At 38.5% G+C, this 15,521-nt stretch overlaps 1 protein-coding gene across 1 annotated transcript; it reads right to left on the minus strand.

Annotated features, from left to right (window-relative positions):
* Nucleotides 1-11,608: 11,608 nt before the first annotated feature.
* On the minus strand, nt 11,609-14,160 carry sp5a (Sp5 transcription factor a). Its single transcript, XM_026144907.1, has 2 exons — nt 13,459-14,160; nt 11,609-13,161 (listed from the first exon to the last, which is right to left on the minus strand). Exons 1-2 carry the CDS (start codon nt 13,507-13,509, stop codon nt 12,097-12,099), a joined length of 1,116 nt encoding a protein of 371 aa, XP_026000692.1. The 5' UTR covers nt 13,510-14,160; the 3' UTR covers nt 11,609-12,096.
* Nucleotides 14,161-15,521: the final 1,361 nt, after the last annotated feature.

A 15,521-nucleotide genomic window follows, 5' to 3' on the forward strand; every position in this document is an offset into this window, starting at 1 on the left:
GGCCTTAATGATCTTGAGGGAGTGCATGGATGAAGTGTATCTACCACATATGCAGGTGTGGAAACATTTAAGGCTATGAACACAAACAGTCTCCCTTTATACTGGATTGTGTAACGCAGAGCCAATACAAGGCTGCCAACACTGAAGTAATGTAATCTCTCTCTCTTTTTCTTTTGGATTTTGGAGTATTGTAGACAAGCAAGAGCTGACTGATTAACTCCACAGTGTGGTGCATTACAGCAGTTCAGTCTGGATGTAACAAAATCACATACAACCATTTCCAGATCTCATTGTTTTAAGAAAGATTTTAGTCTGGAGATGGTTCTGAGCTCAAAGAACCAGCTTTTGATCGCAGTATTAATTCATCTGTCGAATTTCAAATTAGTGTGCAAGAGCATCCCAAAGTGGGAAAATCTGTTTTTAATCTGTGCTTCAATAAAAGAACTTAAAGAGCCCAAGTTATCCTTCAGTCCATCAATTAATACTGGAAGGCCAAAAAATATGACCTCAGTTTTGGACCTGTATAACTCCAATAAACTGTGGGACATGCAATAATTTGTATATCCAAGATTCACTCATTGAGATGCTGCTGTGTACTTAATTATACTAACAGATTGTAAGTGGTCCCATTTTGTCCTGAGGGAAAATGCAGCATTTTTTTGTGTCCTACTCAGCACTAATTCGTTTCTGAGGATGCACTTTGCTAACCAAGCTTGCTAATATTAACTCATAACTTGGCACTTCAGCCTCTCATCCAGATATGTTTCATAACTCAGAAATGCTAAAACAAAGGCTTTAGAAGCCTTGGCTGCTGCTACTTTTAATCTTCTATATACAAATTATAGCTAATGTGCAAATAATTTAAGGTTCCTGGTTCTGAATCTACCGATTGGCTGGGGTCCTTTCTGTGTAGAGTTTGTATTTTCTCCTCGTGCCTGCATTGATACCCTCTGGGCACTCTGGCTTCCTCTCAAAGACCAAAGACATGCACGTGAGTCTTTGTCTGTATCTCTGGGTTAGGGCTAAAACAATTCAATTTCAGTTTAAATTTATTTATATAGCTCCAAATGAAAAGAACAGGTGCCTCAAGAGACTGACTGAAAACTTGTCCTGTGATATGCCCCAGCACCTCTGTCACCCTAAATTGGATAAGCAGAAGAAAATTGATATTTTGCAAATATCAAAAGCAAACAAGCTTTAGCAAATGTATAATTATTTAAAAAAAATGTACAGCATTCAGTAATTTGCTATCATTTCACTTCACTTCCAGCTTTATGCATTTCTTCTCAGTCACATCTTTATACACCTATCTGCTTCCAGGAGGTCTTTACTAAGAAGCAGCTGCTGAAGTGTTAAACAGGGAGAGTGTAACCTGAAAAGGAGGAATTATAAAACAACAACAACAACAACAAATGATTAAAAACCAGAAGGAATAAGAGTTAAAGTTGATCTCCACCAGAAGCTGTTTAAACTGTCCACAAGAGGGGGCAGAATTCAAGCGTCTACTATATATAGCTAAGTGAGAAGGAGGAATGAAGGAGCTTTCAAGGAGGAAAACTGTTTATCCATTTCTGTTTTTGTGGCAGTAAGAAGGAGACCGTGCGGGGTCCAGTTGCTTCCCCCTGAGCTTGGAGCTGGAAGTGAATCTCCTTTGATCCTGACTTTAGTCTTTCCATCTCTGAGTCAAGGCTGCACAGATCTCAAGTGCCACTTTATAATCAATGACTTTACCAAGTCGTACATTATAAAGTTCTCACATAACAATATGCAGACAAGAGACGAAATTACATTTAAACAGCACAGATTAATCATTTGCCATTACGGTCACATCTTTTGCTAACAGTTAAACCCAGAAAAACAACTCTTCTTTTGCCTGCAGCGAACAGACCCCTGCTGAGAGACGAAGCAAGGTGACGTTCAGCTCTTAACCTGGAGCTCAGCGCTGTGGATTAAGGGTAAAATGGGCTAACACTGCACTGTGTGAAAATCATCGTTTGATCTTATTAAAGCAGGTGAAACTATGACACCATCAACAGCAATCATAAAACTTTCAGGGCCGTAGCCAGGATGTTTAGAAGACCTCAAGCTATCAGTCCAAATCCCAGAGTTTCTCCTCTTCTCCAAAACCAAAACGAAAGTGTTTAAAACTGCTTTTATTTCTTTCACAAATAGAATTATTCAATTAAGCATTTAATTGCTAGTTGTTTACAATGCAGCATGTAAAATAAAATACTAAGTAGTTATCTTGGAATCAATGAGGAACAGCTTAATCAAAAATTAACTTATAGAAGGCCTTTGTGCAGCCCTCTATATTTAAGCCATCTTTGACCTGATTGGCTGTCCTGTGAAAACAGAAGGTTTGGACAGACTGTGGGTGGGGCTTACTGCTAAAGATAATCAGCTCTCATCAGGGAAACTGAAGCCCAAGCTTGTGGCTCACAGGTATTGGTTATATCTGCACTAACCTCATTATCTGAAACTTGTGATCTTTATAATAATAACAATAATAATCTCTGACAAAAAATAAGGAAAAAAACAACAGATCCACTTTAAAGACATCTTCTGTTAATGATTAAATGATAGATATCTGTAAATTTACATACTACTGTATGCTGCTTGCTCAGTCATTCATGATTACCTTTACACCACATGACAACATGATAACTAAGCATGCGCCATAAGTGCACCCAGTAGAGTTTTTTTCATTTAGGATGATGCTCAGATTCAGCCTGCATCTGAAAAAGGAAGTCAGTGCAAAAATGCCCTAATTCACTATACCAGCCAGCAGGGGGCATATTCTCTGTTTTCACAAATAAATATACCATCGGAGAGGGGCACACTTGCTAACTTGCTTTAAAACATCAATAAACACGTTTCTGATTAGTTCATGGTCTGAGTCGATGGTTTCAAGTCTTATTTAACAGGACATGAGGTTTATTTTGTACATTTTAATCTAATTTAAGTTAAAAAAGCATAAATATTTCAGGTGTTTGTATCAACTCTGAAACTCTGAAAATGGAAACATCAAGAAAGGCTGGTTTGAGTATTTCAGAAACTGCTGATGTACTTGGATTTTCCCAAGCAACCATCCCTAGAGTTTACAGGGAATAACCTGAAAAAGTGAAAATATCCAATGAGCAGTTGCAGTTCTCTGGGCCAAAAAAACATGTTGGCTACTGCAGAGGCCCAGATTTGCATTTGGCCAAAGCCATTTCCCACATATCATTTCCCGCTTTCCTGTCTGCTCTACTATCCTGCCAATGAACGTTAAAGGCAAAAAATAAAAAAACAAAAAAAGATAAATGCCTTGTTGCTGTCAGGGAGAATGCCCAGACCGCTTCAAGCTGACATCAATACAACAGAAGAGCATCTCCGAGAGCATCTCCACACGTCAAACCTTGGAGCAGATGGGTTACGGCAGCAGAAGACCACACTGTTTCCCACTCCTGTCATCATCTAAAACTGCTTTCTTGCTCATAACAATGACTTCATTGTACTCAAAGGCCTCGACGGTTAAAAAATAAATAAATCTCAAACCAAAACGTATTTCGGATGTGGTGGCAAAGGAGATTCACATCATGAATGTGCACGTGATAAATCTATTGCAAATCTGCAACGCTATCATGTCAACATGGACCAAAATCTAAATGTTTGCAGCACATTGTTGAATCAATGCCACAAAGAATTAAGGCAGTTCTGAAGGCTAAAGGGGGTACTACCCTTTTTTAAGCAAGGTGTACATATAAAGTGTCTAATGAGTGTACACATTTAATGTACAGACATAAGAGTGGCATCTTTAGTCACTATACAGAAAACAATACAAACAAACTGTTTAAGCTGTTAGGAATAAAAACGGCTTTTTACTTCTTTAGTTGAAGTTCACAGAAAAATAATTCCTCAGTGTGGGTCAAATTTAAACAGGGTCAAGGACAGAATATAAACACTGTTAGATCCTGACTCCTTAGGGAATAAAACATGTCCAAGGGGAGCTGCTGGTTCCAGTCACTGCACTGCATTGTGTTACTGGGGCATACACTGAGCAGCTGAGTAAATGCTTATCAGCATTTAAACATATTTATGTAATCAATAAAGGAGAAAAGGGAATTAGTTATAAAGAAAATGACATGTTTTAATTACATTTTAATCACTGTGTACTGATGTATAAAACATGGGGCCCAGCGTGAGACTCAGTCTGTCTGACCTCTTACACATAAATCTCCATTCACGAGTCCCCCTTTTTAATCACAACTAGCATGAAATTTTCTCTTTATCAAAACACTTTTATATGTCTCGATGCAAGAAGTCAAAGTTAGAATCCAATTTAACAATTTTTCATGGTTTAAATACCCAATAGCCTTTTTTCCCCCTTAAGAGCCAATTAAAACGTACAAAAGTACAATCCTTTAATTTTCTCATAAAAATGTAAATGGCTCAAAATGACTGGTAGCAATCAGAGGAATTATTTCACACTGGAAAATAATGACATCTGCGATGTAGGAGAAGTACAACATAGGGATTATATTTCTTTCGTGTTTCTGATTCTCTTTCTCACTGTTTTGCTTTACAAATGGGATGAGGTCATCCTGATTAAACTACAATATGAGGTTTACTACCGTCGCCTGATCGAGTCCGTTTTTTAACCACTGAATACGGTTTAAACGGGCCTCCTGTGAGACATGAAAATCGCAATCTCCTTCTCGCAGTTAGGGACACTCGGCTGTGAATGCATAGAAGAGCTGAAATCGAGTTTCTCGTGTGATGCATTTCCTCAGCGATTAAAGTGTCAGAAAGCATCTTTCATTCCTATGAAGACAGTTTTAGGATAAGGGCGGAAATTACAAATCAATTTGCTGACTATTTGTTTTCAATGATTTGTTTGCTCACTTTTATCCAAGCCTCGCAAATTCACAGTATGTGAAACTATTGCTTTTCACAAAAAGGGAAGCGCCAAGTATTCAGAAATTAGCCAAGCAAGGAAACCACAAGGTAAGGCCCCTCATTTCAGCTGGCAGGCTAGCATTCAGATTTAAAATAAGGAGGTTTAATATTTTCCATCTAATAATGACAAACAGCAGCTAAGCTCAGTCACAAATGGGTCATTCTTACTATTCGGTGCCATTTGAGTCCTAGTGACATAATATGGTATATTTAGTGTAAAACTTGTCTAATGCTTATTTCTAAATCATTTTCTTGTATGTTTAACCCCCCTCTACCATAGAACACATTGATATATACACAGGATAAATACATTAAAAGTAAATTACTTTTATTTTAGCACAAGTCACTAAAGTACTATGTCCCCAGTCATGCTTGCTCGACTTCAGTTACAAATATAACTTAAAAATAAATAAATAAATCTAGATTTTTCATAATTTCTGGATTGGCTTATTTCTAATGTTCCTCATCAAATGTTCTTTTTTATTATTAATGCATGTTTAATACTTAAAATCTTTAAAAAATGTTGTGTCCCTGAATCAACTGTCACCCCTGTTACTCTGATAAGAATTCCATAGAACACATCACCTGATTATTCTTTTAGTCACATGACACTCCCAGATGTAACATATTTTGGAGGGAAAACTTTCAAGAAGAAGACGAGTAAGTACCACTCTTTAATCAACCCTTTTTTCAATGTTTTAGCAAGATTTTGTAATGTGGCAAAGCATAACACGTCCAACCTGTTACGCTTATTAATAGTGGAAACAAATTTTTTTTTGTAATTTTTATAATATGGCTAATAAACATGTTAAAAATGGTTCTTAGTGGTCACCATGTACTAGCTTATTGTTCATCATACTAGTAGTAATGGCTAAGTTTAGCATAAAATCTCCCCCCTGTTACCGTCACCCCTGTTATTGCTATGCACTGTAACAGGTCTCTTTGGTCTCTTTGGTTATTGGGAGGGAATGAATCAGCAAAATTAAGTTACTTAAAAATGGAGCCAATTTTTTTTTATATTCCCTTTGAATCTAAAAACAATCTTTTGAAATTACACTGTGTCTTAAAACTGAACCTGTCTTCTTTCAATATAATGCTTGTTTAAAATACTTCCTTGAAATTTCCTTGCAGATTTTAAAAAGGGACATTGTAGCTTTTAGAAAATGTAAATATTACTATAACTGTGTATTCAAAACAGTTATTAATAGAAAATTGAATGTCCTGTAACAGGGTGGACATTTGGCACGTCATGGGTAAAGACTTTGATTTTAAAAAATATTATAATATAATATCCTTAGCTGGACCAATACATTTTTCTTATAGGTTGAAAATCCCTCTTTTAGATGAAATGTTAAAATAATTCAAAATTTTGTATTTTTTGATGAAGAGTGATCACACTGAAATGGCACCGAATAGTAGGAATGACTCAAATGTGTTATTCATGCGGATAATGATAAACAGGACAGAAAGCCTTTTACTGGCTCCAGTCTTTGCAAGACATCACCAATAAAGAGGAAAACACAAACCTCTGCAGTCTTCTGTCTCCAGCACCGAAGCACCAAAAACTGCAGTTCTTCCAATGGAGGCCGCTAAACTGGATCTCTTGACAGTGTTTGGGGGGTGCTGGTTTCTTATTGGAGCATCTTGATGAAATTATCTGACAAACAAATGATCTGGCCCGCTGTGTGGTACAGCCCATATATGCTCCTGTTTTTGTTAGTGAAACGTTTCTTGCTTAGGACTTGATGGATGGATGTAGCTTGCTAGCACTGACTAGCTTGGCAACCTTCCGAGCTAAAAATTAAGCTAACACAAAAGTGGTAGTTCCTCCACTGGCTCAAACATGGAGTCAATCCCTTTAGACGCCCATGTAAAACGTTAAAACTTTACCTCATTAAAAAAAAGAGTCATGTTTAGATCCTGGTACAAAACATTTTTACCTTCTATGGATATTTTCCCCCCATTATATGAACTCTGAGTGTGCTGGATGTATTTATAACTCATCCACATGAATATTTGACTGAAGGGTGTGGCTGTTTTGATTGACAGACATCCCAATATTGGTATCTGGAGCCAGCTGGTGTCTGCTAGGCTTCATCCACTACTTTGAGTGATTAAATTGGACCTCTTCGCTCTGTGTGTGTGATGCGGGAGCCCAGCTAATTTATGGCTTGCTTCTGTTTTAGTGAGAGAAATTCCAGCATTTACTTGTGCTTTAGTAGTACAGTTTGTGATTACTGTTTGCTACCCAAGCTAACGAGTGTTAGCTGATAACTTAGTGCTCCACCCACTGATTATAATGTAGCTAAGTTAATGGCATATTTGGTGAATAATTTTGACTCAGAATAAAGACTTGAGGCCAAACTTAATGAAAAAACTAATCTATATTCAGGTAAGCAGCAGAAACCAAATGTCCATAAATCCAAACAAGGGAAACCAGACAGCAGGAGAACAGTATGAGCGATACAATGTGATGAAGAGCTGAGGAAAACTAAGGGCTTAAATAGATACACACTAGGTTATTGGGGAGAGGGGACACAGCTGTGTAAAACAAAACACAGGTGCACAGAATCTAGCTAAGAAGTCAAGGGGAAACAAAACTAAAGAAAACACTAAATTAGCAGTTAACAAATTAAAACAGGAAGTGATTAAACACAGGACGCATAAATGCAAACACAGAAGGAGAGGAAAAATGACTTCGTGGAATAAATAGTTACTAAAAGTACTAAGAAAACACAACCTGGAAATATCATGAAAAAGCCAAAAGAAAAAAAAAGACAATAAGGCCTGAATATGAAAATATAAATAACAGAAAATATCAAAATAAACAAAACTTAAATACTAAACTTGGGTGGTCACAGACCCCGAAAGATGACAGTTAACTTCTGTCTTAAAGAAGCCAACATGGCAGCAGACAGATAGTTAGATCTAAAGCTTTAAACTGTGGAGTCTAAAACCGAGAGATGACATCACGGTGGCTCCAGCTTTTTTAGGCCACTGTCTAAAAGCACACTACTCTCTGTTCTTAAAAAAACACAAACAAAAACAAACAATAGCCATCAATCTTCAAAATGTTGACAATGTTTTTATTTGACTGTGAAAACTGTTTTAAATCATAGCTATAAAATAATTTATGCTTAATGGGTCATCCACATAGGAAGTGATTCCCGCATCATGCATCACTCTGTAGCTGTAGACTGGATGCAAGGACAATTCAGCCAATCCGGTTGCCTAGGAAACCCAGCGTTATTGACAAATATAGCTGTCTTGATTTCAGCTTACAGACTCAGTACCTATAAAATGTCTACACAAACCTTTTCTCTTCTTGCTGAACTAAAACGTAGCATCAGCTCCAAGGCTGTAAGATTATCGGCTGTACATGTGTGTCCTCCACTGACTGCAGCAGAGTTGCTGGTATCAGGTTTTTGCTCGTCAGTCATTTTATTCTGAACGTCTGCAGAGTGAGGAAGGATCACTGGCTGAACTGCTATGATGGCTTTGAATATCCTAATGTTACACTAAAGTATTAGCAATGTTCTTTGATCATTTACCCAGCTTTTGTATTAACGCTGCAGTTACAGCAGATTCACATTTGCGGAGCGGCATACGAAGATGTAACCACTCACAACATGCAGATACAGATGTATTTGTCAAGAGCTGTTAAGTAAGTGAACTTTTAGAAAGCTAAAAAAGATTCAATCACAAATATAAATCTGGTCACATGTGCACTCATAATCAGCAGAAGTTTCACTTACAAAACGTATCTGGAGCTTTAGTGGATCTTGCCTGTGAAATAGTCACCGAGAGTGAAAATGGACTTTTATGAATAAATACTTAATGAATAAACAGACACAGTTATAAATATTTTCAAGGCAAATTCACTAATGTTCTCATATGGTAACGGCTGCTTTATAGTCAGTCATTCATTATGGTTGCAACAACAATCAGTAGTTTAAAACTGTACCCTACTTGGCTTGAGATTGGGTTAACTATACCATGTAACTATATACTGTTTATAATTTTATACTATTACTTGTTATTTGGACCCAGTACTTTAAAAGGTACCGGTTTTACACACATCTTTAGCTTACCGTCTTAGTCTATTTGTTAAAGTAAGCAGTCCATTTAAGAATAAAAAAATATATATCACTGGGTAAAAACATCCTTCTGTCTGGATGATTAATTTATATATTTATAAACCACTTATAGACAGTCTTAAAGTGGGTTAAAGAAGGGGAATCACACTGAGTATAATGATGGGAATGAACATTTAACCTGTGATTATACCTATCCCAGCAAAGCTAATGAAGCTTTTCTGTCAGTCATATTTAAGGAGGTATTTGTGATATGGAATTTAAAAACTTCATAAATCTTTCATTCAACTTTCAGAAGATAAACTTAAGCCACAACATATGATATCCTCACTACAAACGGTTAAGCGTTATGGCCTCCAGCAGAGTCGAAGAATAGCAGCCAAATCGCAGCCATTGTGAGGAGCCGGGTTGGGTGCAATCAACACATCCATCCATAGGCTTCGTTTTATAATAGGATCATGAAATTTGGATAAAGACTTTTACAGTTCAAGTGGTCAAATCACACTTTATATGGTAGCTTTTGATATTTTTTCTACTTTATTCTTCTTCTTTGGCCGAATGTGATACGTTCATATCCTGCAGATTCTTTGGAAAACTAGAAGCAGGCTAATGAAACTCACAGCCTCACACGAACAACACGTCATAAGGGAGTGACAAAAACTGGTCTAAATACCACTTTTAAAACATTTAATTCAACATAGAACTGCAACAGTTGTGATCATCTGTTGGGTATTTAAGGCCCAGTTTACAATTATTGGTGGCGTACTGAATATACCTGAACATTTCAAGTAGTGATGACCATACTATATTTAGCATTTTTCATGTGATTATTCATTAAAACTAATGGGATGAATTCCTGCCACTTAATAAACTTTTTCAAGTTTATTCCACCTGGATTCAGCCCGTTTGTGGTTTGTCCTTTTAAAGAATTTAAAGTTTAAAGAATGACGGCATGTTTGCATCCTGAATTTTCAATTCTGGTGAAGGAACAATACTTGAATTTAAATCAACACATAAAATAGTTTGCAACAGAATAATTAAGTAAACTAAACAAGAGCTAAAGCTGCATGTGCACTGGTGGATAAAGTTCGACAAAGTGACTGAAACATTGGCTCAGTAGGTCGTGTTTTCTAAATTGTCCGTGACTACACTCTGAGCGTTAGAAAAACAGGGAAAAAGATCTGTGAGAGCAAATGTTATTGTTACAATTCTAAGAATAATATTTGCCTGCTTTTATGGATAACAGCAACTTACAAAAGAGGGCGCTGTTGAGGCAGAAAACTCTTTCTGAAAACTCCTCTGAATGGCAGCCCTCCTTTTCATGCTGACATTCTCAGAGATCCCACATAGAGGCAAACAGAGTGACTGCTGGCAGGCAGTGATGCTGCTCTGCTTTACTTACTGAATGAGTAAATCAGATGACTGGATCTGTATCACTATCTGATCTGTAAAAAGTTCAATACTTTTTGTTGTGTTGATAAGTTGTATGAAAAGGAAGAGCCTCAAGGTTCGAAACCCAGGATTTTTTTTTTCTCCGAAGGTCGACACTTTTACTCCCCAACAACCAAGAGATGACGTGGGCGGAGGAAGTCAAAGTGAAACACTTGAAATAACTGATGAGAAAGCAGCACATGAGCATGCAGTCGTAAAACAGAGAAATGCTTTTGAGCAAGGCATTACCACAGTGGTAAATGTGACATCTAGTATGCCACAAGTGCCATAAAAATCCAGCTGCTGCATATCCCGGGGTCACCTATTCTATCACATGTTCAGAGTAAGAGTTTTTCTGTTGATTGGTCACATTTCCAATTACAATGACACTGCAATACAGGAAATGTCCAACACAGTGGCACAAAACAAATCCACCACCTATCAGAGTGCATAAATACTGAAGAGCGTTCCTGCAATTGAATGTCTGAGAATAAGAAACCATGATAATATGAGCTTATGTGCAATAGCCCAAACATGACAGTGTTACAGGTCTGGAAAACACTTCTGATACAGAAATTTGGAGCTTAATTAAATATTTGAAGCGGTCCTTTTCCTTCCTTTTACGAAGACGGATGTTTAATATTTATTTATCCATCTTTTTACCCAGTTGGTGGCCTAATTTCAGCACTCACAGGTACATCTTGACAAGGTGGCTGCACATTTTTCCATTATTTCTGTGGCGATTTTCAAAATTCACTCCCCACCAAATCAAATTCTGTCGCCTCTTCGCCTAAAATTTTCTGGGCTTTTGTTTTAAAAAGCAGCAGCAAATTTTCAGAACAGCCTCAAAAGTAATGATAATACTAATAATAGTCATAAAAAAATCACTGTCCTGCTACTTTTTCTTTTTTTACCGTAATCAAAAGATGGAAACATTTACATTTAGAATAACGAGTATTTAAAAATATATAGTCTAAAATTAATGACTGGATTTTACTGGCAGGAAACTTTGACAACATTAAGTCTGCAACATTTTACAAAGCACACACATTATTCCAGGTGATATGAATAAAAAATATATATACCGCCTGGATGCCTCATCATCACTCATATAACTGAGGGATATTAAATGAATTGTTCTGAGATGAGGAAAACGTCATAACTTTTATTCTCACACAGCATTTAGGTCATATTAACAATAGCAGATCTTCTGGAGAGCATGCTTTTATAAACACCCCATATGGAGCAAAAACAGACACTTTCATTCAACAAAAGCTATTAAATATCATTTACAGGGGAGTGAAATCTTCCACCGAAGACATTGATCAAAACACAAGTTGAAAACTTGTCTTCCTTGATATGATATAGACAGTGAATTCAAACTTATGAGCTCCTCCATGGTCCCAAATTAACTTATGAAACTTTATATATATATATATATATATATACACACACACAAATGTGCTACACAGACCAGCAATGTTAGAAACTATTGTCAGGATGTAAGAAATCGACCAACAAAATTAATCAAGTACCCTACAAAAATGCAGCTCACTGTGAACTTGTAACTAGTGTAGCACTGACTGTATTGCACTATTTTAAAGTCTACTGTTTAAGATGACTATAAGGTGTGTTACAACATCCTGGTGTCCTCTCTTTTCACGTGATCTAATGTCTTGTCGTGGCATTTGCTCTTTTTGTTCTGGTGAGTTTTGACGTGTTTTGCCAAGTGGTCACTCCTCATGAACCTTTTGCAGCAGTCCGGGCAAACAAAGCGCTTCTCCCCTGTGTGAGTCCTCAGGTGTCTCTGCAGCTCATCCGACCTGGTGAAACTCTTGCCACAGAACAGCCAGTTGCACACAAACGGCCGCTCCCCCGAGTGCCACCTCAGGTGCGCTTTGAGGTGAGAAGTTTTCCCATAAACTTTCCCGCAACCCGGTATGTGGCAAATGTGCTGCTTCTTCTTCCCGGGCTCGTCGCTGGACGTGGAGGACTGGCAGTTCGGACACCTGCACCTCCTGCACCGCCGCGCAGTCGCGAGGGGGGACTTTGTGTGCAGCAGAGCGGCGATTTGCGTCTGGTATTGCGCAAAGTCCGTGTGTCCCAGAACCAAGCCTCTCTGCAGCTGGAAGCGGTGAGGACCGAGTGAGGAAGAGTGGCTTACGTGGTTCCCCTGCTGGAGGCTCCACCACGGAATATCCTCTCCAGGGTTTGGGGACAACTGTCTCTGCTGCTGGTGCACAAGGCCGGAGGGTCCCGTGACAAAACTTGGCATCGCGGGCGGAATGGGCGCTGGAGCCGCGTAGCTGACGGCGGGGACGTAGGTTGGAGGGCAGGTGGACTGCATGGAGCAAGGCAGCATCTTCACGGGGGAGAAGTCATAGGGGTACGAGGGGTCCGCCGGAGGGGTGAGGGGCAGTTCGTGGTGGGAGCTGAAGGGGCTCTGGATGTGCGCAGAGAGCTGGGGCTTGGAGGATAGTCCGAAAGTAGAGTTGTTGGCCAGGCTGCTCTGAGGGTTTCCCTCGTTAGTCCACGGGTGAAATAAACGCGAAGGAGAACCCAGCGTGGGATCGTAGGGGACCTGGAGGAAATCAGCGGGATTTGATCCGTGGTTATGCCCGATCCTGTTGCAAGTGGCAGCCAGGAGAGCCAGCGGAGAGTGCTTACAGTTCTCTGGGGAAGAGTTTGGAGTGCGATCCTGGATAACCGAGACACACATTTTTTTAACGTTATGATCTCAGTTTAACACATTTATGACACATTTATGCCACTTTTAATTATGACGAAATGGTCGGTCTGAAATCTGAATCTAAATGATGAAGTCAATCGTGATGATGCGACACAAAAGTTGGTGGCATGTTGCAGCAGGACTCATTAAGCCCCCAAACAATTAGCGTCGGAAATGAGAAGACACGTATTTTGAGCATAAACTGGATTTAGCAACTTCACAAGTTCTTAAAAGTGGTGAAAAGTGAAGAGAAACTTGCGCACAAACCTGAAGAAAAGCCTGAAGTGTTTCATTCCGCAGTACAGCCACTGCTGCCATGGTAAACGTCCTCCTCCGCTCGATAAAGACGAATAAAAAATAAAAGCACTAATTTAGACAAATATGCTCATTCGCGGTACACAAAAAATATATCTTGTCGAGCAGGGCGTCACTCTCCAGTGCTTCCTCTCTCCGATATATCCTTGGTCTATCTGAAGAGTGAGGGATCACTTCTTAGAATTTGATAAGGACTTTGGTGGGCCGCCAGCCAGTCAGAAATAAGATTTATTACTTTGAAGTTTGCCGCTGCCCAATCATCAAAGAATAGCGGCTCTTTGAGAGGGGAAAGCAAATCCTTTGAATCCACAAAGCTCCTATGGTGTGTTTGTTGGTCTGGATAAAGGAGCTGATTATTAGGGGGGCTGGGAAGGGAGGAGATAAAGGCGGGACAATTAATGAAGTAATCACTATGTGGGAAATGTATATACACAAATAATTGGATTTTCTTGATCAAAGACCCCCATGCCGCCTGGAGACCCCAGTATTGGATGCTGTAGTCATCTGATCCTCTTTTTTGTAATTAAGGATTTGTAGCAGAACCCTATGTGACAATGTGACATTGTTATCTCTGGAGATCTCCAAGAGCGTTGCCTCACTGTTTGATGGAGGAAAGAGACCAAATCAAGTGACTCAACACAAAGTTCTCATCTCTGAAGAATCTGCGTCTCTTTTACATTTCAAGCTTAAATTACAAAAAAAAAAAAAAAAAAAAAATCTTTGTTGTGCCTTTGAACTGAAACACTTAATTATGCCCTCTCTGAATTATTTAAATACTTATTTCCCCTTCACTCATTTCAATCAGTTGTTTTATCAGAACCTCAATCCAGTTCATTCTTTCCCAACCCAAACTAAAAGCCTGAAGGAAAAAAAAAAAAAAACTCCCAGCAGGTAATTTAAATGAACGTTTTTAACTTGTTAGATAAGTGAGGTGACAAAGGTAGCACTTAAAATGTGGACATCTCAATTATGTTTTCTTCTTATGTCTTTATGACTGAACAGGTCCCGAAAACCAGAAAGAAACTAATGATCCCATCCACTGCAGCTTCTCGAAAAGAAAAAAAAAAAGAAACCTGAGCTAACACATCCTGTAATACTGCATCCTTTTTGTTTCAGAGCATTTAATGAAGGCGAAAGTATGCAGTTTTCATAAGATAACATCCGGAACTTCTTTTTAAATGTTTTGCCGAGCTGGAAAAAAATGGAAGTTGTAGTTCAACTCTCTGATCTTTATCTGGCTTCCCTGCAGAAACAATCACTGTCCTCTCAACTAGTTTGGAGCGGCAGATTTTGAATTAGATCTGTTCCTTTGAAGGGATTAATGTTCCCAGTTCTCTCCCACGGCTTTACACACAGTCATGAGGGAAAGGGGGAGTCCTGCTGGGCTTCACTGGAGCCATGCTAAACTACAAGAGTGGCTACAGGAGTGAGTGGTGTAGTCACACTGTTAACCTTGTTTACATCAAGCTGTGGCAGCCACAGAGCTCGATGCTGCTTCAAAATATGCAAAAAATGTGGCAATCAGGAAGGTTTTAAGACAACAAGCTTGAAAATCACCTCGCAGATTTCATGAAATTATAAATCTGAACAAGCAGTACTAAAAAATGGTGCTATTTACTTTTAATGTGTCACTTTAAAATTGCCCCAACCGTTGATCCTCTAAAATCACACTTTGTTTTCAACTTATCATGAGATGATGACCAATTAAGACACTGCATAGCTTTATTAAAGCTCAAAACAGATTTATTGAATAACCGAATTAGGAGACATTGATAAGATGTAGTTTGGGGTTGCCAGGTTGTGAAAAGTATCCTCTCATTTGTGCTTTTGGTTTATATTTGCTAATAATTTAGTCACCAATACTATAAATATTTTTTTTTTAAACAAGTGTAGCCAAGGAAGTGTAGGCAGAAGAAAAATCTGTTATAAAAAGATTTATAACACATTAATAACGGGTTTATGTGTACACCTAAAAGGAGCAAGCAAAAGAAGGAGAAGAATAAATGCAGGTTTAA

The sequence above is a fragment of the Astatotilapia calliptera genome, chromosome 16 (genome assembly GCF_900246225.1).
Source record: "Astatotilapia calliptera chromosome 16, fAstCal1.2, whole genome shotgun sequence".
Lineage (NCBI taxonomy): Eukaryota > Metazoa > Chordata > Actinopteri > Cichliformes > Cichlidae > Astatotilapia > Astatotilapia calliptera.